This window comes from Salvelinus fontinalis, chromosome 20, assembly GCF_029448725.1.
Source record: "Salvelinus fontinalis isolate EN_2023a chromosome 20, ASM2944872v1, whole genome shotgun sequence".
Taxonomy (NCBI): domain Eukaryota; kingdom Metazoa; phylum Chordata; class Actinopteri; order Salmoniformes; family Salmonidae; genus Salvelinus; species Salvelinus fontinalis.
The window spans coordinates 28,822,919-28,848,898 of NC_074684.1; the positions used below are offsets into that span (position 1 = coordinate 28,822,919).

General features: G+C 45.7%; 1 protein-coding gene across 2 annotated transcripts; it reads left to right on the top strand.

The window, feature by feature from the left end:
• Positions 1-1,833: 1,833 nt before the first annotated feature.
• On the top strand, positions 1,834-20,661 carry dusp10 (dual specificity phosphatase 10). Of its 2 annotated transcripts, XM_055873121.1 has the most exons (5): positions 1,834-2,159; positions 2,691-2,754; positions 3,571-4,462; positions 14,378-14,764; positions 15,289-20,661. In XM_055873121.1, exons 3-5 carry the CDS (start codon positions 3,619-3,621, stop codon positions 15,552-15,554), a joined length of 1,497 nt encoding a protein of 498 aa, XP_055729096.1. In that variant the 5' UTR covers positions 1,834-2,159; positions 2,691-2,754; positions 3,571-3,618; the 3' UTR covers positions 15,555-20,661. The 2 variants fall into 2 exon arrangements, with proteins under 2 accessions (XP_055729096.1, XP_055729095.1); XM_055873120.1 differs by lacking the exon at positions 2,691-2,754.
• The last annotated feature ends 5,319 nt before the right edge of the window (positions 20,662-25,980 follow it).

A 25,980-nucleotide genomic window follows, 5' to 3' on the forward strand; every position in this document is an offset into this window, starting at 1 on the left:
CATCCCTACAGTGAAGCATGGTGGTGGCAGCATCATTTAAATGTTTTATATTTTTTATTTAACCTTTATTTAACGAGGCAAGTCAGTTAAGAACAAACTTAACTTAATCGCCAACAGTAAAGAGGCGACTCCGAGATGCTGGCCTTCTAGGCAGAGTTGCAAAGAAAAAGCCATATCTCAGACTGGCCAATAAAAAGATAAGATTAAGATGGGCAAAAGAACACAGTCCAGTGTGGACAGAGGAACTCTGCTGAAAAGGCCAGCATCCTGGAGTCGCCTCTTCACTGTTGACGTTGAGACTGGTGTTTTGCGGGTACTATTTAATGAAGCTGCCAGTTGAGAACTTGTGAGGCGTCTGTTTTTCAAACTAGACTCTCTAATGTACTTGTCCTCTTGCTCAGTTGTGCACCGGGGCCTCCCACTCCTCTTTCTATTCTGGTTAGAGCCAGTTTGCTCTGTTCTGTGAAGGAAATAGTACACAGCGTTGTACCAAATCTTCAGTTTCTTGTCAATTTCTCACATGGAATAACCTTCATTTCTCAGAACAAGAATAGACTGACGAGTTTCAGAAGAGAGATCTTTGTTTCTGGCCATTTTTGAGCCTGTAACCGAACCCACAAATGCTGATGCTCTAGATACTCAACTAGTCTAAAGAAGGCCAGTTTTATTGCTTCTTTAATCAAGGCAAGAGTTTTCAGCTGTGCTAACATAATTGCAAAAGGGTTTTCTAATGATCAATTAGCCTTTTAAAATGATAAACTTGGATTAGCTAACACAACGTGCCATTGGAACACAGGAGTGATGGTTGCTGATAATGGGCCTCTGTACGCCTATGTAGATATTCCATAAAAAAATTGCGTTTCCAGCTACAATAGTCATTTACAACGTCTACACTGTATTTCTGATAAATTTGATGTTATTTTAATGGACAAAAAATTAGCTTTTCTTTCAAAAACAAGGACATTTCTAAGTGACCCCAAACTTTTGAACAGTAGTGTATGTTGGCCATTGAAAGGCTTTGAAGCCCCCGGTCGGCCATATTTGCACTCCCCACCAGGAGCAGTCCTCCATAGGAATGAATGGAATTCTACAGTATTTCAAATAAATGTTTCAAGGATCAAAATTATATGTATATAAGTATATATTTTATTTTTAGGTCACATAATATAATTGTAAAGTATGCATTAAGGTGTCTGTTATAGAATACATGTGGCAAAAGCGAATGTAGACATTAATAAATGCATTTCTATAGCTTCCAAAATATTGTTTTACCAACGTGGGGGAGTGCCAAGATGGAGGCACAGAGGCTTCAACACAGCAGCCCTTATCAGTCATCTAGTGTATATATAAATCATTCGTGAGAACCCAGGCATGGCTATTCTGGAGCAGGACCTAAAATGACTATAATTATCCATGATACACCCCTCAATGAGCAATTTGTCAATTCCAATGAGAATGTGTCACCAATGGGCTGATTGAAGGCCCCTGTGGTTAACCTCATATAATATTGTAATATCATGCATTATACAATTGTAATATCATATTAATCACTATACATCAGTTTCCCCCCTGATATAACAATACCATGCACCATTATTAAACAATTCATTGCATGCAACTACTACCGTCATTACGACTGTATTTTCTGCATCAATAGGCGGAGAATAACGCATTAAAGACGGCGCGGGGCACCAAACCAAGGATGAACGAACTTCTCATCAGAGCATGGAGTATTCAGTCTACGCTTGCTTCGCTCTGCCTAGTATCGGCCTTTTGATTGGTTGCCAGTGACATCACCCTACCCTAATACATGGGACTGTAAGCATTGTTCATTCGACAGCCCTATCCTCAAAGAGCTGATTTAACACCCGGATCTGAACTCCCACCCACTACGGGGTTGGCTCTTGCTGCGCACTCACTGTACAAAACGAATGCATTTAATATTAATGAACTCGTGTATTGGCTCATACCCGTGTCAATCCCAAAGTGCTACTTCACTAGGTTGGCTGACCCCTTGTATATTATTAGTGAGGACCAGGCTAAAAGTAAAAATGTTGCGGATCCTCGGCACTGGGACAGGCTGAATGGAGTCAACGTTGAGCGCAAATAAAATCATTCTACATTCACCCGGAGCGCACAAAATATTGTTTTACAAAAATGTAAGTACACTTTTAAAAATCCTTTAATAGGCGACACTTCAAAGTCTAAACTATAGTTTACAAGTTGTATAGAAATGAAACGGTCACAGCGCTGACGTTAATCAACATGAACATGCCATACTCAGACATTTCACGTCATAACAGTGCGAAATATGAACGATGTCAGATTATGGGAATTTCACATGAAATTATATATTCGATATCATGAAGCCTTCAGATCGTTGCATGAACTAATTTCGTTCATGTAAACCTCTGACAGATGATAAACTGTTGGCTCTTCAATATCACTGTGAACAAATATACCTGTAACCGGCTGTTGCCAAAATGATCAAGACTAGATTTACACTACAAATTATACAATGTTTTACTATGTGAGATATACGTTTATGCAACCGCGGCGTCTTTGAAGTGAAATGACATTTACAAACGGTGTCTGTACTGCCGAAACCCTAGATACTTTATTCTCAGCACGTCCTTATGCCGGTCTCAATGAATGTATGTACACCCTGTGATTTCTTTTTACCTTACCAGCTAGTTGAAACAGCTGGATACTGAATGTGCGGGTCAGAGGACGCCACCATGGGCGTCTTTTGATGTGAGGACATGGTTTATTACATCTTTATTGCAACGTTTGATTCAATTTAAGCAGCTTTTCCCGCACCCCATGACTGTTCCAGATGTGATTTGGAGAGAGAGACCAAACTGCGGTGTAGCCCTACACGATGATGCAGTATTCATCAGTCTTTTTCTCACACGAAATTCAAAGGCTTATTGTACTGCACTGTGAAATTGACAGTAGCCTAGCTGCGAAGCCCAGACATTTGGGCTGTTAAATTACCTGCACATATGTGTGATGATTATATTATTTGGTCATGCATTTTCATGGGACACTCCACGTTTTCTGAGTTTATATAATACATTCTATGGTTAATACCCACCCTTACTAAATGGGCAGTAGTCTCTCTCGTTTACCTGGTTATTCCCACCAACTGTGGCAGTTGCCTTACAGACCTTTAAGTAGATAGATACTGTATTTGGTTACTGTGTAGCCGTTTAGTACTATACATGTTTGATTAAATAGATAAGTACCTGTAGCCTATCTCATTCATTGTCCCCTGAGAGAGTCAATGACATTGGTCATCAACAAACCGCCATGCTATGCATTACATGCTGTGCTTATTATTGAGTCTATACAGATGCTTTTTTCCACTGAGTCCATTCACAATCCTGATCTGGGCCCGTATTCATAAAGCATCTCAGAGTAGGAGCACTGATTTAGGATCAGTTTAGCCTTTTAGATCACAATGAATAAGATTACATGGACAGGGGGGACCAGATCCTAGATCAGTACTCCTACTCTGACACACTTAATACATATGGCCCCTGATCTGTTCTTTCCATATTTCTCCAGACTGGCTTCCTGTAGTTCTCCGTAGACGTCCCGACCCTCAGCCTCCACATGCCTCCATCTCCCCTTGACGACAGAATTGTGGTGGCGCTGCCAAGGCCGATCCGACCTCAGGAACTCCGACTGCGCCTGGATACCAGCTACCTGGACACCAGCTACCTGGACACTACTGTCACCAGCCCCGTCAGCAAGACGACCGTCATCAGCACAACGGTGGTGAAGATCCGGGCGACCAACCTCACTTATATGCCCTCATCTAACGGCTCCACGCGCTCCCTGTCGTGTGGATGCACCAGTGCCAGCTGCTGCTCGGTCACCACCTACGAGAAGGACAGCCAGCAGAACCAGCGCCAGCAGCAGAGCCACGTCAGCCAGGTGAGCGCCAGCAGCCCCAACCTCAGCTATGCTGGACCCGCCTCCTCCAACCCCATAGTCACGGGCATGGGCATGATACACCATGAGGCCTTCAGCGACCCTAGTCTCACCTCTGGCCCAACCAAGGCTCTAGGGTCCACTGTCCGGGTCATCCACCCCAATGAGCTGGCCAAGCGGATGGCCAGGTGCCCCATGGGCCACCCGGTCGGGCCGGTGCCGGTCATCATCGACTGCCGGCCCTTCATGGACTACAACAAGAGCCACATCCAGGGTGCGGTGCACATCAACTGTTCGGACAAGATCAGCCGGCGACGACTGCAGCAGGGCAAGATCACCGTGCTGGACCTGCTCTCGTGCCGTGAGTCCTCCGGCAAGGACTCCTTTAAGGGCATCTTCTCAAAAGAGATTGTGGTGTACGACGAGAGTACAATGGATCCCCAGAGGGTGACCTCCTCACAGCCCCTTCATGTGGTCCTGGATTCGCTGAAGAGGGAGGGAAAGGACCCCATCGTTCTCAAAGGTAGGGTGAAGTTCTGGGCTCGTATTCACAGCATCTTTACTTATCTGACTTTATTGTCCTCATGGGGAAATTTTGTTGCAGTATCATGTACACGTTTAAAGTGGCGTTTAAATACAGTAGAAAACAAATTGACAATGCAAAATTCATAACAGTTACATACTAATAAAAAGAACCTGCTGGCCTTACTGGGTCGATAGGAACATTAGCCCGAGCTGTTTAGGAGGGATATCACACCTGGCACAAGTTATTGTCTAGTTCTGTTATTCCTGCCGGGGGGTGCCCTAAACCTGCACCAAGAGGGGAGTAGTTCAAAGTCTGGGTACAGGCGGTGTTTTGGGTCTAAAATTATTTTGTGAGCCTTGCTGAGGGCCCTGACCTTAAAGATCTCATCCAAGCCTGTCTGTTTGACTCCAAGTACCTTGCTTGCTGTTGTGATAATCCTTGTAAGCATACTTTTCTGGCTGACAGTGGTATTGCCAAACCAGCAAACAACACAAAAAGTAAAATTACTCTTAGTAAAAGATTGGTAAAACACAGTCGGTATAGTACAGTCAACATTAAAAGATCCCAACTTTTCAAGATCTCAGAGTAGGTAGTGTAGCAGTGCTGATTTAGGATCAGTTTGGCCTTTTACACCATAACAGGGGGGTTCTCTTGAGGTTCTCTGGAGGTTCTCTTGAGATCTCTGGAGGTTCTCTTGAGGTTCTCTGGAGGTTCTCTTGAGGTTCTCTGGAGGTTCTCTTGAGGTTCTCTGGAGGTTCTCTTGAGATCTCTGGAGGTTCTCTTGAGGTTCTCTTGAGGTTCTCTGGAGGTTGTGTTTAAGCTTCAACGAGTCAAAGGAGAAACACCTGGGATGTTATCTGGAATGGTTGATGGATGAGGGAAGAGGATGAGGTCTTTATCTGGAATGGTTGATGGATGAGGGAAGAGGATGAGGTCTTTATCTGGAATGGTTGATGGATGAGGGAAGAGGATGAGGTCTTTATCTGGAATGGTTGATGGATGAGGGAAGAGGATGAGGTCTTTATCTGGAATGGTTGATGGATGAGGGAAGAGGATGAGGTCTTTATCTGGAATGGTTGATGGATGAGGGAAGAGGATGAGGTCTTTATCTGGAATGGTTGATGGATGAGGGAAGAGGATGAGGTCTTTATCTGGAATGGTTGATGGATGAGGGAAGAGGATGAGGTCTTTATCTGGAATGGTTGATGGATGAGGGAAGAGGATGAGGTCTTTATCTGGAATGGTTGATGGATGAGGGAAGAGGATGAGGTCTTTATCTGGAATGGTTGATGGATGAGGGAAGAGGATGAGGTCTTTATCTGGAATGGTTGATGGATGAGGGAAGAGGATGAGGTCTTTATCTGGAATGGTTGATGGATGAGGGAAGAGGATGAGGTCTTTATCTGGAATGGTTGATGGATGAGGGAAGAGGATGAGGTCTTTATCTGGAATGGTTGAAGGATTAGGGAAGAGGATGAGGTCTTTATCTGGAATGGTTGATGGATGAGGGAAGATGAGGTCTCTAATATAGAAAGCCACAGGACTGTTTTGATTAAAGAGCACATTTTTTTTAGAGCTCTGGTTTGTCTCTGAGAGGATGAGAGAGATTGGTTTATGTAGCTGTAAGTTGGTCTGTCTAATTCATTTTTCAGAGACTAGCCTGTCTGTATTCTTATGTTGTGAAGAGTTAGGTGGCAATACGCAATGAGGTTGGTAGAGGTGCAATGGTGATATTTGCTATTGAATATATGTATGTCCCTGAGGAATAGGCTCATGTTAGGTGTAAAGTAAATGTAAGGCCTTTTTGTCTTGCCTCCATTGTGTGTAAGCTACTCACTTAGTAACTCATACTGTCATTTACTGTGTACTACCCATCTATAAACTACAGTATATACTGTATGTAAGTCTGATTCCAACAGTATCAGCTGACCCTTATCCTTCACACTCTGCTTGATTTGCACGCACGCATACACCACCCAGACACACACACACACACACACACACACACACACACACACACACACACACACACACACACACACACACACACACACATACACACACACATACACACACACATACACACACACACACACACACACACACACACACACACACACACACACACACACACACACAGACAGACAGACAGAATTTGTTGGGCAGCTTCAGTCCTGTCAGGGTATGTAACATGCTTTGGCTGTTTTGCAGAGGCTGGGAGACAGCTCTTAGTAAATACGGAGCCCTGTTGAGGCAGCAGCTCCTGTGTGTCTGCCGTCTGCCTCGCAGACGCGGTCTTTCAGGGAGGTCATACTGTAGCACCTTGATGCCATCCCATCCTCTTCTCCTCTCCTCTCCTCTCCTCTCCTCTCCTCTCCTCTCCTCTCCTCTCCTCTCCTCTCCTCTCATCTCCTCTTCTCTTCTCTTCTCTTCTCTTCTCTTCTCTCCTCTCATCTTCTCTTCTCCTCTCCAGAGGAGCTTCCTCCCTTCCTCCTTCCCCCTCCCTTCCTTTCTGCTCCCTTCCCCCTTCCTTCCCCTTCCTTCCTCCTTCCTCCTCCCTTCCTCCTTCCCCCTCCCTTCCTCCTTCCCCCTTCCTTCCTCCTTTCCCCCCCTTCCTCCTTCCCTCTCCCCTCCTCCTTCACTCTCCCCTCCTCCTTCCCCCTCCCTTCCTCCTAACCCCCTTCCTTCCTCCTTCCCCCTCCCTTCCTCCCTCCTTCCCCCTCCCTTCCTACTTCCCCTTCCCTCTGCGTCCATCTCTGTCTGCTGCGGTGAGGAAACAGAGAGCGGGCTACAGCATAGCAGAACAGAATGTCTTGGTCTTTTTTTCTGATTTAATTCTCATGAAATCCAGGCATCTGCTGCTGCAGGAATCAAACAACTCAGCCATGAGCCCTGAACCCTTAACCCTGAGCCCTGAGCCCTCAGCCCCACGACCTGGTCTCAACCGCTGGCACCGTACAGCAGAGAACACTGTGTGTGTGTGTGTGTGTGCGTATGTGCGTGAGTGTGTGCGAGTGTTTGTGTGCGAGTGTGCGTGCGTGCGTGCGTGCGTGTGTGTGTGTGTGTGTGTGTGTGTGTGGAGGAACAATCGTCATATGGGTTTCCCAGCATCAGTGTAATTTATAACCAGACATGATTCATTCTACTATTGATCATGGAGGATACTGCACTTGCTATGGACCCTGCTCAAAAGTAGTACACTGAAAGGGGAAAGGGTGCCGTTTGGAACACAGGCCTGGTCTCTTTGAAGAGGTTTAGAAAAATAAATAGAAGATGTTTTATTCATCATCTTCTTCTTTAAAATGTATTTTTTTATACTTTGTACTTTATTCATGTTTCGTTGGATAATGAATTTGTGGACATCTTTAATCAGTTATGACCCTGCAACCAAAATTAACTTGATCACAAAGCCAGAAATACACAGACCATGAAACATATGTGATAGATTTTTTTTGGCTGACAGTATTTTTTTGATTTCATAAGAATTGTTTGTGAAATGTACAAATGGTATTTAATATTCCCATTAAGGAGGGATACCAAATGTTAGTTAACATGTACTTATACTGTAACGGTTCTCGTGGGCTGAAGGAAGAGTGGACCAAGGTGCAGCGTTTAAAGTGTTTATGATTTACTCCCCAAAAAACAAATCGAACAAAAACAACAAACAGGAGAACGAAGCAAAACAGTTCTGTCTGGTGCAGACACAAAACAGAAAACAACTACCCACAAAACCCATGTGGGCAAGAGCTACCTAAGTATGGTTCTCAATCAGAGACAACGATAGACAGCTGCCTCTAATTGAGAACCACACCTGGCCAAACAACAAAGAAATACAAAACATAGAACACAAAACATAGAATGCCCACCCCAACTCACGCCCTGACCAAACCAAAATAGAGACATAAAAAGGATCTCTAAGGTCAGGGCGTGACATATACATTAAGGACATGTGGAAGACTGTTTTATTCTATCGGTTAAACATGGGCTTTCTCCAGAAGCAGACATTTCTAGTTCTGACTGGCCTTTTTCCCAGTGACCCAGACCTGGATGTAGGAATTCGTTATATACTGTAGCTGACAAACATGTCATAAGCAAACATCATTATTGAATGTACCCCCCCCCCCCCCCCCCCCCAAAGGTGCGGACTCCGGCCGCAAAACCTACACCTATAGGGGAGGGTCTGGGTGGGCATCTATCCGCGGTGGCGGCTTTGGTGCGGGACGTGGACCCCACTCCACCTTAGGCTTGGCCCACTTAGGTGGCACCTCTGGAGCGGGGACCCTCGCTGCCGACCCCGGACTGGGGACCGTCGCCGCGGGCTCCGGACAGGAGGGCGACTCTGGCGGCTCCGGACAGGAGGGCGACTCTGGCGGCTCCGGACAGGAGGGCGACTCTGGCGGCTCCGGACAGGAGGGCGACTCTGGCGGCTCCGGACAGGAGGGAGATTCTGGCGGCTCCGGACAGGAGGGAGACTCTGGCGGCTCCGGACAGGAGGCAGACTCTGGCGGCTCCGGACAGGAGGGAGACTCTGGCGGCTCCGGACAGGAGGGAGACTCTGGCGGCTCCGGACTGGGGATCGTCGCTGGAGGCTCCGGACTGGGGATCGTCGCTGGAGGCTCCGGACTGGGGATCGTCGCTGGAGGCTCCGGACTGGAGATCGACGCTGGAGGCTCCTGACTGGAGGGCGTCACTGGAGTGGAGAGACACACAGGAGGCTTCGTGCCATGGATCATTACTGGAGGCTTCTTACCATGGATCATCATTGGAGGCTTCGTGCCATGGATCATCACTGGAGGCTTTGTGCCATGGATCATCACTGGAGGCTTCTTGCCATGGATCATCACTGGAGGCTTCTTGCCATGGATCATCACTGGAGGCTTCGTGCCCTGGATCACCACTGGAGGCTTCGTGCCCTGGCTCACCACTGGAGGCTTCGTGCCATGGATCATCACTGGAGGCTTCGTGCCATGGATCATCACTGGAGGCTACTTGCCATGGATCATCACTGGAGCCTTCGTGCCATGGATCATCACTGGAGGCTTTTTACCATGGATCATCACTGGATGCTTCTTGCCATGGATCATCACTGGAGGCTTCGTGCCATGGATCATCACTGGAGGCTTCTTGCCATGGATCATCACTGGAGGCTTCTTGCCATGGATCATCACTGGAGGCTTCGTGCCCTGGATCACCACTGGAGGCTTCGTGCCCTGGCTCACCACTGGAGGCTTCGTGCCATGGATCATCACTGGAGGCTTCGTGCCATGGATCATCACTGGAGGCTACTTGCCATGGATCATCACTGGAGCCTTCGTGCCATGGATCATCACTGGAGGCTTTTTACCATGGATCATCACTGGATGCTTCTTGCCATGGATCATCACTGGAGGCTTCGTGCCATGGATCATCACTGGAGGCTTCTTGCCATTGATCATCACTGGAGGCTTCGTGCCATGGATCATCACTGGAGGCTTCGTGCCATGGATCATCAACTGGAGTGGAGAGACACACAGGAGGCCTGGCTCTGGAAGAAGGCACAGGACTCACCAGGCTGGGGAGACATGCAGGAGGGTTAGGGCTTAGCACAGGCACAGGACTCACCAGGCTGGGGAGACATGCAGGAGGCCTCTTCCTTGGCCGAGGCACCGGATACACTGGGCCGTGGAGGCTGCTCTGGAGGTCTCGAGCTAAGAGCCTGCACAACCTGTCCTGGCTGGATGGTGACTTTGGCCCGGCACGTACGGGGTGCAGGTACAGGACGCACTGGGCTGTGCAGACGCACTGGAGACACAGTGCGCAGAGCCGGCTCAGGAAATATCCTGGGCCGTAGAGACGTCCTGGAGGTCTGGAGAGCAGGGCTGGCACACTCCGTCCTGGCTCGATGCCCACTCTAGCCCGGCCGATGCGAGGAACTGGGATATAGCTCACCGGGCTAAGAACACGTACTGGAGACACCGTGCGCTCCACCGCATAACACGGTGCCTGACCAGTACGACGCCCGCCACGGTAAGCACGGGGAGTTGACTCTGGTCTCCAACCTGGCTCAGCCAATCTCCCCGTGTGGGGGGGAGTGGCCTCCCGGTCTTTAGTGCCAGCCTTGTCCCCGTGTAATCCTTGGCCCTTCTTCTAGCTGCCCCCGCCTTCCTTCTTGCTTCGAACCTGCTCCCATGGCAGGTGATCTTTTCCGGCCAGGATCTCCTCCCACGTGTAGGATCCTTTGCCGTCCAGGATGTCCTCCCATGTCCAGTCCTCCTTACCCCGCTGCTTGGTCCTTTGGTGGTGGGTAGTTCTGTAACGGTTCTCGTGGGCTGAAGGACCAAGGTACAGCGTTTAAAGTGTTCATTCATGATTTAATCCCAAAAAACAAATCGAACAAAAACAACAAACAGGAGAACGAAAGCGAAACAGTTATGTCTGGTGCAGACACAAAACAGAAAACAACTACCCACAAAACCCATGTGGGCAAGAGCTACCTAAGTATGGTTCTCAATCAGAGACAACGATAGACAGCTGCCTCTGATTGAGAACCACACCTGGCCAAACAACAAAGAAATACAAAACATAGAACACAAAACATAGAATGCCCACCCCAACTCACGCCCTGACCAAACCAAAATAGAGACATAAAAAGGATCTCTAAGGTCAGGGCGTGACATATACATTAAGGACATGTGGAAGACTGTTTTATTCTATCGGTTAAACATGGGCTTTCTCCAGAAGCAGACATTTCTAGTTCTGACTGGCCTTTTTCCCAGTGACCCAGACCTGGATGTAGGAATTCGTTATATACTGTAGCTGACAAACATGTCATAAGCAAACATCATTATTGAATGTGGACGGTTGACGGATAGCATTAGAAAGTGGAAACGGAGTATGAAAAGCCTTCACCGCTTCCGGGAAGTGGTCATTTATGAGTGAGGAACAGTGCTGGCGGCTTCTAAAAGTGAAAGAGACACTTAAAGGTGCTTTCCTCTGTGAGATAGTCGAAAGATAATGACAGCCGGTCACACTTCACAGATCTCATCTCTCTCCACAATGTGCCGGAAGATTCTTCTGCCTTTCGTTCTCACTCTCGCCTTTCAAAAGAAGCCATTTACCAATTGAGTGCCTCACAAGAAAGGCATCGCTTGAATATGTGCAATAGAAGACCATTTTGATTTTTTCAAAGATGAGCTGTATTTTGGTGAACACTCAAATCTGTTCGTTTGTTGAAAAATCTTAAAAAGAGAAAGATATTTAATGCATGATTAGTTAAATCTTGCCTCACAAGCACATGCACGTGCACACACACACACGCACGCACGCACGCACGCACGCACACACACACACACACACACACACACACACACACACACACACACACACACACACACACACTTAGTAATATCATAACTATGTTGTGGTGGTCACTATGATTTATTCAACTGTAGTAAAGTTCAACGCCTTTCGGGCTTGTGTGAAGAGACTCTCATTCCATTATTTACTGTTGGTTAATTATTATAACGACATGCCCCTTGGAGGGAGTGTGAGAGAGATGTTTTAGAGAAACATAGCAGTTGAATTTGTTTGTTTAGTGTGGCCCTATTAGTTAGACTGGTTTTATGACCCTGTTATGATTTACAACATCGTCCCTAGTCGACAGTTGATAGGAGATCCCCAACTGCCCCGTTTCCATGGTAAAGCCGGTGAGGCCATATGATCACCTCACTTGGCATGATGTCAGCTCTTGTAGATCTTGTAATGCAAACAATACATGAACTGATACTCTATGTCAGGCCCCAATGCATCCCCCCCTCACCCCTTCCAGGGTGTCAATGGCGTCATGACAACAGGTGCAAAGCCCCCCCCCCCCCCTTCCCCACTAACTGAAACTGACAGTAACTGACAGTATTTGCCTCCCTCTCAGGCCCTGTGTGTGTTAAAGTTATGTTACAGGGTTTATTTGAAGGAGTGCAGATGTCCAGCGAGACACATGTTCAACATTTATCATCTTTATTTGGCTGCCATCTTTGGCGCTGAGGAGAGTGATGATAGCTATTTTTCAGAAGGAATGCTGTGTCGATTGTCTTGGGGACATTTTGAATGTTTCCCTCAGTCTTTAAATTATGAGAAATATGACATTACCTCCAGGACTTTAGGTGATCTAGTCCTACAGACAGAAACAGATGAACAGGACCTTAGGTGATCTAGTCCTACAGACAGAAACAGATGAACAGGACTTTAGGTGATCTAGTCCTACAGACAGAAACAGATGAACAGGACTTTAGGTGATCTAGTCCTACAGACAGAAACAGATGAACAGGACTTTAGGTGATCTAGTCCTACAGACAGAAACAGATGAACAGGACTTTAGGTGATCTAGTCCTACAGACAGAAACAGATGAACAGGACTTTAGGTGATCTAGTCCTACAGACAGAAACAGATGAACAGGACTTTAGGTGATCTAGTCCTACAGACAGAAACAGATGAACAGGACTTTAGGTGATCTAGTCCTACAGAGAGAAACAGATGAACAGGACTTTAGGTGATCTAGTCCTACAGACAGAAACAGATGAACAGGACTTTAGGTGATCTAGTCCTACAGACAGAAACAGATGAACAGGACTTTAGGTGATCTAGTCCTACAGACAGAAACAGATTAACAGGACTTTAGGTGATCTAGTCCTACAGACAGAAACAGATGAACAGGACTTTAGGTGATCTAGTCCTACAGACAGAAACAGATGAACAGGACTTTAGGTGATCTAGTCCTACAGAGAGAAACAGATGAACAGGACTTTAGGTGATCTAGTCCTACAGACAGAAACAGATGAACAGGACTTTAGGTGATCTAGTCCTACAGACAGAAACAGATGAACAGGACTTTAGGTGATCTAGTCCTACAGACAGAAACAGATGAACAGGACTTTAGGTGATCTAGTCCTACAGACAGAAACAGATGAACAGGACTTTAGGTGATCTAGTCTTACAGACAGAAACAGATGAACAGGACTTTAGGTGATCTAGTCCTACAGACAGAAACAGATGAACAGGACTTTAGGGGATCTAGTCCTACAGAGAGAAACAGATGAACAGGACTTTAGGTGATCTAGTCCTACAGACAGAAACAGATGAACAGGACTTTAGGGGATCTAGTCCTACAGACAGAAACAGATGAACAGGACTTTAGGTGATCTAGTCCTACAGACAGAAACAGATGAACAGGACTTTAGGTGATCTAGTCCTACAGACAGAAACAGATGAACAGGACTTTAGGTGATCTAGTCCTACAGACAGAAACAGATGAACAGGACTTTAGGTGATCTAGCCCGACAGAGAAACAGATGAACAGGACTTTAGGTGATCTAGTCCTACAGACAGAAACAGATGAACAGGACTTTAGGTGATCTAGCCCGACAGAGAAACAGATGAAGTGCAAAGCCATCCCTACAAACTGATGTGATATCCAATTCAAACGGAAAATTCAAATGGCAAACAAATGATATGGCTTGAATGGTTAGTTGGGGGCTTGGAGTGTCTCACTGTTTGACATCAGGCCATGAAAGTCTATGCTATGATAATATGGTCACCTATTTTGCCACCCTATCAGATTAATATGCAAAATGTCATTGTCCCTCTTTTTCCAAAGCAGGATGAGAGATGAGCCAGAAAGAAGGAATAACAACAGAATATTAGCTAGAGACAATTTGGATGGACATGATTTGTTGTTTGATAGTTCAATACAGTTATATTTTCCTCCAATAGACACGTAGCAGACTTGTTCCAGTCAAAACTCCCCAACTACCAGTCGTGACCTGCCATTGTAATAAAGGATAAGGCATTATACCTGCAGATGCTAACTTAAGTGTCACAGGATATAAACGTATTTGTTTTCCACTGACTCATCCTGTTGTTGTCTGTTGTTTACCCAGGGGGCCTCAGCTGCTTCAGACAGAACCACCAGAACCTGTGTGACCACTCCCTCCACCTCCATGAGAGCCTGGACGCCGGCATAGGCGTCAGCGGGGCTTCCGGCCACACGGGGGCGCTACCTCACTCCATGTCCCTGCCCTCCACGCCGGACATTGAGGACGCCGAGCTGACGCCCATCCTGCCCTTCCTGTACCTGGGCAACGAGCACGACGCGCAGGACGCCCACAGGCTACAGCGCTACAACATCGGCTTTGTGCTCAACGTCACCACCCACCTGCCGCTCTACCACTACGACACAGGCCTGTTCAGCTACAAGCGGCTGCCAGCCACCGACAGCAACAAGCAGAACTTGAGGCAGTACTTTGAGGAGGCGTTTGAATTCATCGGTACGCAGGGAAAGTTAGCTAAGTCTAGTCATTGCATGGTGGCATGTACAGTGGAAGTGTATACGGGAGGGCAGGGGCGGAGGTTGCAGTCGGTGGCAGCGGTGGGATCTCATTTCTCATTGAATCGATTCTGTTTTATAATGTTCTTTCAAGCCACATTAGGATTGAGTTAGTCGGTGATTTAGCTTGGTTGATACATATTCAAATGGCTTGTTTTTATCGATCAGAGGCTGTGCAGGTTGTCTGACCTTAGAAATTATGGATTTGTTAACACTACCGTTAGTATACAGTATTGCACAGTGTAGGTTTTGAGTGAGCGGACTGCAGTGAAAAATATGACATTAGTTACATGACTAAAACATGAATGTGATGTTGTTGAAGTCATGTTTTATGTTCCAATGACGAGTTCTATTCTGACGAGATGAAAATGCTCCTCTGTTGTTGTTAAAGTCTATTTTGTTCCAATGTTTAATTTGAGCCCCATTTTAAAGAGACAAAAATGCTCCTCTCTCCTCTCTCTTCAGAGGAAGCACGGCAAGCGGACATGGGCCTCTTGATCCACTGCCAGGCAGGCGTGTCTCGCTCGGCCACCATCGTCATTGCCTACCTGATGAAGCACACCTGGATGACCATGACGGACGCTTACAAGTTCGTCAAGACCCGGCGGCCCATCATCTCCCCCAACCTCAACTTCATGGGCCAACTGCTGGAGTTCGAGGAGGACCTGAACAACGGCATCACACCACGCATCCTCACGCCAAAGCTCATCGGGGTGGAGACCATGGTTTAGGAGGACACCTGCCATTCCTGGTTTAGGAGGACATCCCACTCACTCTACGGGCTACTCTTGACAGGCTGATTCTGAGAGCGAAATCACTTTATTTCAGAATCTCCTAGTCATGCTCTTCTGGGACTGTCACAGGAGTGCCAAGGTTCTGGGTCAACGGCGATGAGAAACACCCCAGAATACCTGCTGTTCCGAACTGGCTGGCTTCCTGGAGGAACAATAGTGTTGGGGAGAGAAAACGGTCAGTGGGAAGCTGTCGTGCATGACCATGGAGGAGCAAAAACATGTAAGGAAAGGAAAATAGATTAACTATTTCTGAAGAAAAAAAACAGCATGTACTGTGGGGACTTAGCAGGTTAGCAGTGAGAGAAACTGACTCTTCAGACTCACACTGTGCTGTGGCTCATGGTTATTGTTGCAGGCAGGCTGGGGCCGAGCTGGCCGAGGCGGTGCCTGTCAGAAAAGATGAAGACTTGTTTGGTGTGTTAATGTTCTTGTTCTATTTTTATACAGGGGTTTATGGGGGTGACCATGACAAGCCCAAAGTGGCTTACTGTGCAATAATTTCTGAGTGGAATGCGGCTGGGAGCTTGATCTTATTTGTATATATGGGTATTCAATGACGATAAAACATTTCCAGTTCGCCACTGATTTGACATGAAGTAACCTTTTTTTAATTAATTGTTGTTATCGATTCTGTATTTTTTTTTACGCATACCATTGAGCTGTTACACTATATATATATATAAAAGTATTTGGACACCCCTTCAAATTACTGGATTCGGCTATTTCAGCCACACTCGTTGCTGACAGGTGTATAAAATCGACCACACAACCATGGAATCTCCATAGCCTAACATTGGCAGTAGAATTACCTTACTGAAGAGCTTAGTTGTGTTCAACGTGGCACCGTCATTGGATGCCAGTTTTCCAACAAGTCAGTTCTTCAAATTTCTGTGGGCGGCAGGTAGCTTAGTGGTTAGAGTTTTGGGCCAGTAACCATAAGGTTGCTAGATCGAATCCCCAAGCTGACAAGGTAAAGATCAGTCGTTCTGCCCCTGAACAAGGCAGTTAACCCACTGTTCCTAGTCCGTCATTGTAAATAAGAATTTGTTCTTAACTGACTTGCCAAGTTAAATAAAAAGTGCTGTTATTTTTAAGTAGAAATGTCTAGGAGCAACTACGGTTCAGCTGCGAAGTGGCTCACAGAACTCACAGAATGGGACCGCGCAGTGCGAAGAAATAGACTGTCCTCAGATGCAACACTTGAGTTCCAAAATGCCACTGGAAGCAATGTCCGCACAATAACTGTTCATCGGGAACTTCATGAAATGAGTTTCCATAGCTGAGAAGCTGCACGCAAGCCTAAGATCACCATGCGCAATACCTAGCATCGGCTGGAGTGGTGTAAAGCTCGCCGCCTTTGGACTCTGGATCAGTAGAAATGCGTTCTCTGGTATGATGAATCATGCTTTACCATCTGGCAGTCCGACGGACTAATCTGCGTTTGGCGGATGCCAGGAGAACGCTACATGCCCCAATGCATAGTGCCAACTGTAAAGTTTGGTGGAGGAGGAATAAGGATCTGGGACTGTTTTTCATGGTTTGGGCTAGGCTCCTTAGTTCTAGTGAATGGAAATCTTAAGGCTGCAGTATACAATGTCATTCTAGACGATTCTGTGCTTCCAACTTTGTGGTTACAGTTTGGGGAAGGCCCTTTCCTATTTCAGCATGATTATGCCCCTGTGCACAAAGCGAGGTCCATACAGAAATGGTTTGTCGAGATCGGTGTGGAAGAACTTGACTGGCATGAACAGAGCCCTGACCTCAGCCCCATCGAAAACCTTTTGGATGAATTGGAATGCAGACTGCGAGCCAGGCTTAATCGCCAAACATCAGTGCCCGACCTCACTAATACTCTTGTGGCCAAATGGAAAAAAGTCCCCGCAGCAATGTTCCAACATCTAGTGGAAAGCCTTCTCAGAAGAGTGGAGACTGTTATCGCAGCAAAGGAGGGACCAACTCCATATTAATGCCCATGATTTTGGAATGAGATGTTCGACGAGCAGGTGTCCACATACTTTTGGTCATGTAGTGTACGTTTGGCACAAGTTAGATTGATAAAATATATGTTTTTTATGTAAAATTCTTGGCACTGGTTTGTCTTAGTTGTCTGTGTATATTTGTTTAATTATGTTTACTCTTCAAAAATATATGAAACCATTCACATTGTCTGTGTTTTTTATTTTGTCACTGTGTTTTTCCATCTCCCATCTCCCATCAACATCAACCATACCATTTGTTTTTAGTAATACATTTACTGCCATAAAGAGCTTTGTACCACAAGTTTACTGAACGCAGATTGCTCCTCAAACAAAATGGTGGTTATCCTGTTTTAAGTATTACTTCATTTGTAAAGTAGATTTGAGGACTATTCACTGCCTGCTATAGTCTCTCCTGTTCCTTTTTAAATAGTTTTCCCGCTTCTAACTTGTCCCATTTGAATGTAGTGTCTAACCTCTATAGATATATTTTGGTCTAGTTGCCCTTGAAGTGTACGTTACTACATTTGCTCTCTGAGTATTGCCTAGTATGATTTACTACATCACAAGGTAACAGCTGTCCGTGAATTGGGCCTCTGGCATCAAATGGACATTGTATCCAGAGACTGTGGTAGAAGCAAGGTACTGTAACCCCTTTCTAATATTTTGAAACCTCCCAGCTCTGCCGCTAAGCTAACGAGCAGCTCTTGTTCCGCTGCCTCGCGTAACGCCAAGCGCGGCTGTCACGTGCAGTACTAGTGCCTCTATTGATGCCTTAACTAACTCCTGTCTTTTCACCACGGGGCCTGTTTGCTCCACTGTACAGTGCAGGCCATCATCGCATGCAGACAGAAGCAGCCGAGCAGGCTGGGGTCGACTTCGCGGCCTGCGGATACAAACCAACCCTTCAGCATCAGTAGTCAACTCTGTGATACGTTCAAAGCGATATTAACACAGTTTGTTTCTTGGTAGTCTTAAACAAATCCTCTTTAAAACAAAAGTATACACCTCACACACATGGTTATGGGCTTAAAAAAAGAAGTAGAAATGTATTTGCATCCCAATTTCACACTTTATAATCAGCACAGAAGACTGAAATATAACAAAATTGTTTGACATAGAAACACCAGATTTTCAGCGTGAAAAAAAAGAAATGATTTGGTCATTTGACTGCAGGAAAGGGGTACTAATGTGACTTTGATCTGGTGCTGAATCATTAGAAAGGAGAAGTGAGAACCTACGTGAAGTGTAGGCTAGGCCTATTCCGCACAGAACTCTCTGTTACGGTGGCTGTGGGAGTGTGCATGATCCCACACGGAACTTTTGAATATCAACAAAAGATGAGTCATTAAAATGTTTCCTTGCATAAGGCATGCTGTTTTAAACAAGACAACTTGCAACCACTTAGCTGCTAATTATGTTGATGCTTAGTTTTGGACCTAGCTAGCATTAGCGTTAGTGTTAGCGTTAGCGGGACAACTGGCATATTAGACAACGAAAAATAAAACAGAGTCGTATTCATTAGGGCGTTTCTCAGTCCAAGTGATCCCTCCCTGTTTGGCTCAATTTTCTTCCATTTAGTACCTAATGAATACCACCCAGAAACAAAGACATAACATGGAATCGTACAGTAATATCTGAATCAATTAGGAAAATGTACTTTTTTGTTTGTTATGCCTTTGCACGCGCAATCATAATATTTGTTTCGTAGTGTCCTTGGGGTTTGAACCGTAGTTACTTTGCATAGTTTGTATACCGTTGCTACTGCTGCACCCAAAACATATAGTCCTCTCAAGAAAGAACGAGATCGTCGAGGGAGACTGCAAAGTAAGCGTTTGCAAAGGTAAAGAGAATACAAAGCATTTATTTAACTACAAAAGATCTCTCTATGTATAAGGTTGAGAAATTATATTTTCAGAATTCTCACCTATACTTCCTGTCTTTGGTTGCTATGATAATGTACATTGGCTATGATATGGTTGCTATGATCATGTACATTGGCTATGATATGGTTGCTATGATCATGTACATTGGCTATGATATGGTTGCTATGATCATGTACATTGGCTATGATATGGTTGCTATGATCATGTACAGTACATTGGTGTATATTGGTGCTCTACAAACACTTTATTTGGGTATGATAAAGGTCTATAACAGTTTACCACACATTTGTAGCTTGTACATTTATATGAAATTATAACCATCTACAATAAAGTACACATCCTAAAAAATATAGAACTGCCATTTATATCCACTGGTTCTTAATCCTATGTCCTTAATGGCACATATTGGCTTTTCATTTGTAATTACAGTACATGGTATTGGATTGATAAATGTAAACGTTGTACATTATTCTTCTTCTCTGGTTGGGAAACAAAGCATGTCTGTTGTGTGTCCCCAGTCCATTCTCTGTCCAATGATTCTCTCTCACTGTGGAGGTCAAGATTTCATGCTTTTGGTTACGCCCCGAATGACATCCTATTCCCTACATTGTAAACTTATTTTGATAGGATTTGTCAAAAGTAGTGCACTAAATAGGGAATAGGGTGCCATTTGGAATGTACATTTGTGTTTTGTCAAGGCGGTTTTGAGTGACAGCCCCCTGAAAGGGGATCATATAAACCTGTCATATTTGATGTGGGACTGTTTATGGCTAGACCTGTTTAAGAGTTTCTGCTTTGGGCTCGGAGACTCTGGGGAGAGCAGGGGGTCACTATACAAGTGTATGTACTGTACAGTCAGTCATTGTGTCTGTCTATAGTTCCGCAGTTAAAGTACATACACTATATTCACAACTTTCTTTCTATGCATATATCTATTACTATTTTTGCACTGACCTATGGATGGACAGCTGGATTTTATTTTTTCACACAAAGGGTGCTATTATAACGGAGGCCTTCTCCCTGACAACAGCTTTTTGCATGACCTGCTCAATATTCCCCCTTATGAAGGATCTATGACCCTCTCCTCTTCTATTCTTAAATCGTTTCGGTTTAAGCACTGTCATTTTGTAATCCCTTACCCTACTTGTGATGTTTGAAATAAACAGAGAGGCTAAAAGTTTACTCTGGGGTTACGTGTGTTTTTGTGTATGGAAAAATGTGTCTGTATCTTCTTCCGTTTGATTCAATTGCCTGGTCGCATTGACTGTAAGCACACACAATTTTCTCTCTATTTTATTTTTATGTACATGATCAAACATCAACAATAACAACAACAACAACAGTTTCACCACAGTGTAACGCCGCCACGCCGTCCATAAAGAGTGGCCCTTCTCCAAGTTATCCCAGTCTCCTGAAATGTGAATAGCCACGTCGCCGCTACACCGAAACAGAGTTGTGAATTATTTTCACTCGTCCATTGAACCCTTTGTCACATAGCAGCAAGACTTATGGGGCCTGTATTTACTCCGACCCTGCAGGAATCCACTGCCGCATGGCTAGGGGGTATGGGGGGGTTTGACTAGCACCGAGCAGGTCAAGTTCTCTCCATAGGAACAGGCCCAGAAATAGTTTTTAGTGTTGTTTGTAATTACGAGTGATGAGCGTCCCTGCCTCATTAATCCTTTCCTATCAGCACTGGGCAGGCCGGCGGCACCAGAATAACCCTGATCCTAGAGCCGCTGCATGCTGCCCCCCCCGCGCCCACCCCTGCCCCAGCTATGCTTCACGGCGGTATCAGGAAAGTCTCTGGGCCCGAGATGAGGTCCTATCTCTTGGAAACACATATACAGTATATACATGCTGGAAACTTGTGTACTGTAATCTTACAGGCATATACACACAGACACACACTCACGTACACACACACACACACACACCATAGCTGCATATACATACACACACGGTTGTGTACACTCCGCTGCCTCCCAGACAGAAATAAACCAGGGAGGATGTTTCAGCCTGAGTCCTGCTGCACTGGCAACAGTCAAAACAGTTTCCTGTGTCATAGCAGGGATGAAATCGACCTGCTCGCACGCTATCCCTTCAAGTCTAGTTAAAATACAGTAACATAAATACTGTAACTGCTCTTTTAAAAGTGTTGCTTGCTAAACTTTATGCTCTCTAAAAACTAGAAGGCTTCCAGATGTTTCTATTACACCCTGATGAGATAAGCCGGTTGATTTTAGGCACTAAATAGCTACACCATTGTTCATTTCGTACTGTCTAATGTAGTGTATAGTTTTTTAGGACGCTACTGTATTAGCCTGGCTAGCCTTGGCCCTGAATTATGAATTACCCAAATACTGAAACACTCAATAACTTGAAAAGGCTAATCACAAGAAACTTTACAAATATGAGTAGCTGTAGAACCTTTTGAGGATCTGGGAAATGGGGAGAGAGCATGACAATGTGTGGAGAGGAAAGGGAAACATAGTCTCTCTCTCTCTCTCTCTCTCTCTCTCTCTCTCTCTCTCTCTCCCCCCCCCCCCCCCCCCCCCGCACCTGCTGTCTCGATCCCTGAATGCTCGGCTATGAAAAGCCAGCTGACATTTATTCCTGAGGTGCTGATCTGTTGCACCCTCTACAACCACTGTGATTATTATTTGACCCTACTGGTCATCTATGAACGTTTTAACATCTTGAAGAACGATCTGGCCTTTGGCTATGTACTCTTATAATCTCCACTCAGCACAGACAGAAGAAGACTGCCCCCCCCCCCCCCCCCTTAGAGCCTGGTTCCTCTCCAGGTTTCTTCCTTTCTAGGGAGTTTTTCCTAGCCATCGTGCTTCTACATCTGCATTGCTTGCTCTTTTGGGTTTTAGGCTGGGTTTCTGTATAAGCACTTAGTGACAACTGTCGATGTAATAAAAGTATTGATGGATTGAGAGAGGGAGAGAGAGAAAGAAAGAAAGAGAAGGAGAGAGAGAAAGAGATAGAACGAGAAGGAGAGAAAGTAAAGGATTAAAGGAGAGCAGGTTCATGTTAACCAAGGAAATTAGAGTGTCTATGTCAATCACAAATGTGTCACTGTGGAAGTGAGGAGGACAGGGAAGGACAGGGAGCCATACACCTGAGGAAGAGACAAGTTTTCAAAACATATGGGTTCATTGATTATCTGTCGTGTTTACAACTGTCCAATGGTCCAAACTACATTTATCTAATCATAACTTTATTGATGAGACTGTGAAGTGACATGGTGTTTTACAAATGGAAAAGTAATCTTGGTGCAGAGTGCCAGGGGAAAATGTTGTCCTGAACCGATTCGTATTTGATCCTGATGGCCCCCTCCCGGCCACACACACACACACACACACACACACACACACACACACACACACACACACACACACACACACACACACACACACACACACACACACACACACACACACACACACACACACACACACACCTAATCCCACTATCAGACCAAAGCCCTCCTCCCTCCCTTTACAGCTCATCTCAACCCTGGGAAATCCTTCACCCAGCCTTTATATCAACCTAACCCACTCAGTGTCTGCACAAATGGGTCATTAAAATATATATTCTCTCTCTCTCTCTCTCTCTCTCTCTCACAAACACCCACACACATCCACGTTTATATTATTATCCTTGTGGAGACCAAAAATGTATTCCCATTCAAAATCAAATTTTTCTTAACCCCTAACCCCTAACACCTAACACTAAACCCTAAACCTAACCCTTAACCTAACCCTAACCTTAATCTTAAACCAGACCCTTGACCTAACCACGCACACACACACACACACACACACACACACACACACACACACACACACACACACACACACACACACACACACACACACACACACACACACACACACACACACACACAGTTGAATTGAAAGTTGTGAATGTAAACAGTGAGATAAGCAGTCAAATGGCCTCCCTATCAGTGTCATATACAGGGTAAACCAATAGGTCTATCAATTACTTCTGTTTCCTTGGATACTTCCACCAACAACAGCTGCAGAGTTTAACAAGCTAGGCCCATGCAACCCAATCACACTGGCCAACATATCACCCCTGAAAAATGCCTTGATGATGAAAATAGACACAAGTATTTTTGTGATGGGGAATCTAAGAAGCTAATCATATCATGGGACAAAATCACAAGTAAATAATCCTACGGTGAGAGTCATAGGCCACCGAAAGACTACTTATTACTGCACACTGGATTTTGGTGTCTGAAATTACAGCCATTGACCTTAGCTGTGGTTGGCAAAGTGTCAACTCTGCGAATCTCATGCCCAGGTTTTGAAATAACTTAGATAGGATTGATGTAGTTGATGAATTAGGTTGTTGTAACGTTCTAGTTTAGTTGTTCGACAAAGGTATATTTTTTCCATAGTAACTGGACCCACATTCAAACTCTGTCCTTGCATAGCTTTGAAAACAATTCACATTATTTTAGATGTAATAAATTGTGACACATCATTCAGGGGGCCCCATCTGTTTTGCATGTTACTTTGGCATTAATACGTGTCACATATTAGTTTGCAAACAATGTAAAAAAAAAAAGAGTCATTGAATTAATAAAGCCGCATACAAACAGTATTTATTTTGCTTTCTTGAGTAACGCTGCTCCAAAATGCAGGTGTTTCAGCCCAGCTCAGTGCTTTCTGTGGTGGTGGGGCATAATGTTCTTATAATGTTGGGAGTCGGGAAGCAAGTTCAGGAAGTGAATCATTTAATAAATAAATGAAAAAATAATACAAAACAAGAAACACGAACAAAGCACAGCCATGAAACAGAAACAGTAGGAACCAAAGGGAGTGACATATATAGGGCAGGTAATCAAGGAGGTGATGGAGTCCAGGTGAGTCTAATGATGCGCAGGTGCGCGTAACGATGGTGGCAGGTGTGCGCCATAATGAGCAGGCTGGTGACCTACAAGCCAGAGATGGATCACACGGGACAGTACCACCTCCCCGGCACGCGACTCCCGCCGCAGTACGCCGACCAAAATTACGATCCAGGGGATCAGGAGCAGGAAACCTGTCAGTCCGGCTGAGACGCGGGAGCATGGCGACCTAGGGCGCCGTAGAGAGCATACGTGACGGTACCCCTCCCCGGCGCGTTGGCTCCAGCCGCAGGACGCCAACCAAAGGTACGATCCCGGGGATCAGGAACGGACTGGTCACCCCTGCTGATGCGTGGGAACCAGACTAACCGGCTGAGGCGAGAGACCTCCCCGGTTATCTCGGTCGAGACACGGGAACCTGTTCACCCAGCTGAGGCATGGGAGCCTATCGAGCCCGATGAGGCATGGGAACCTATCGAACCCGCTGAGGTATCAATCAAGTTTATTTTATATAGCCCTTCGTACATCAGCTAATATCTCGAAGTGCTGTACAGAAACCCAGCCTAAAACCCCAAACAGCAAGCAATGCAGGTGTAGAAGCACGGTGGCTAGGAAAAACTCCCTAGAAAGGCCAAAACCTAGGAAGAATCCTAGAGAAGAACCAGGCTATGAGGGGTGGCCAGTCCTCTTCTGGCTGTGCCGGGTGGAGATTATAACAGAACTATGCCAAGATGTTCAAAGTGTTCATAAGTGACAAGCATGGTCAAATAATAATCATGAATAATTTTCAGTTGGCTTTTCATAGCCGATCATTAAGAGTTGAAAACAGCAGGTCTGGGACAGGTAGGGGTTCCGTAACCGCAGGCAGAACAGTTGAAACTGGAATAGCAGCAAGGCCAGGCGGACTGGGGACAGCAAGGAGTCATCATGCCCGGTAGTCCTGACGTATGGTCCTAGGGCTCAGGTCCTCCGAGAGAGAGAAAGAAAGAGAGAATGAGAAAATTAGAGAGAGCCAAGATCTTCAAAATGTTCATAAATGACAAGCATGGCCAAATAATAATCAGGAATAAAAGTCAGTTGGCTTTTCATAGCTGATCATTAAGAGTTGAAAGCAGCAGGTCTGGGACAGGTAGGGGTTCCATAACCGCAGGCAGAGCAGTTGAAACTGGAACAGCAGCAAGGCCAGGTGGACTGGGGACAGCAAGGAGTCATCATGCCCGGTTTGCCGTGACGTATGGTCCTAGGGCTCAGGTTCTCAGAGAGAGAGAGAAAGAAAGAGAGAACGAGAGAATTAGAGAGGGCATACTTAAATTCACACAGGACACTGGATAAGACAGGAGAAGTACTCCAGGTATAACCAACTGACCCTAGCCCCCCGACACATAAACTACTGCAGCTAAATACTGGAGGCTGAGACAGGAGCGGTCAGGAGACACTGTGGCCCCATCCGAAGAAACCCGTCGAGCCAGCTAAGGCAGGGGAACCAGTCGAAACCGCCGAGGCATGGGAATCCGACAAACCGGCTGAGGCCTCCCGGTAGCTCTGGTTCTGACACCCGGAACCGACATCAACACGAAAACATAAAGAACTCCCTGATGCTTCCATTGGTGAGG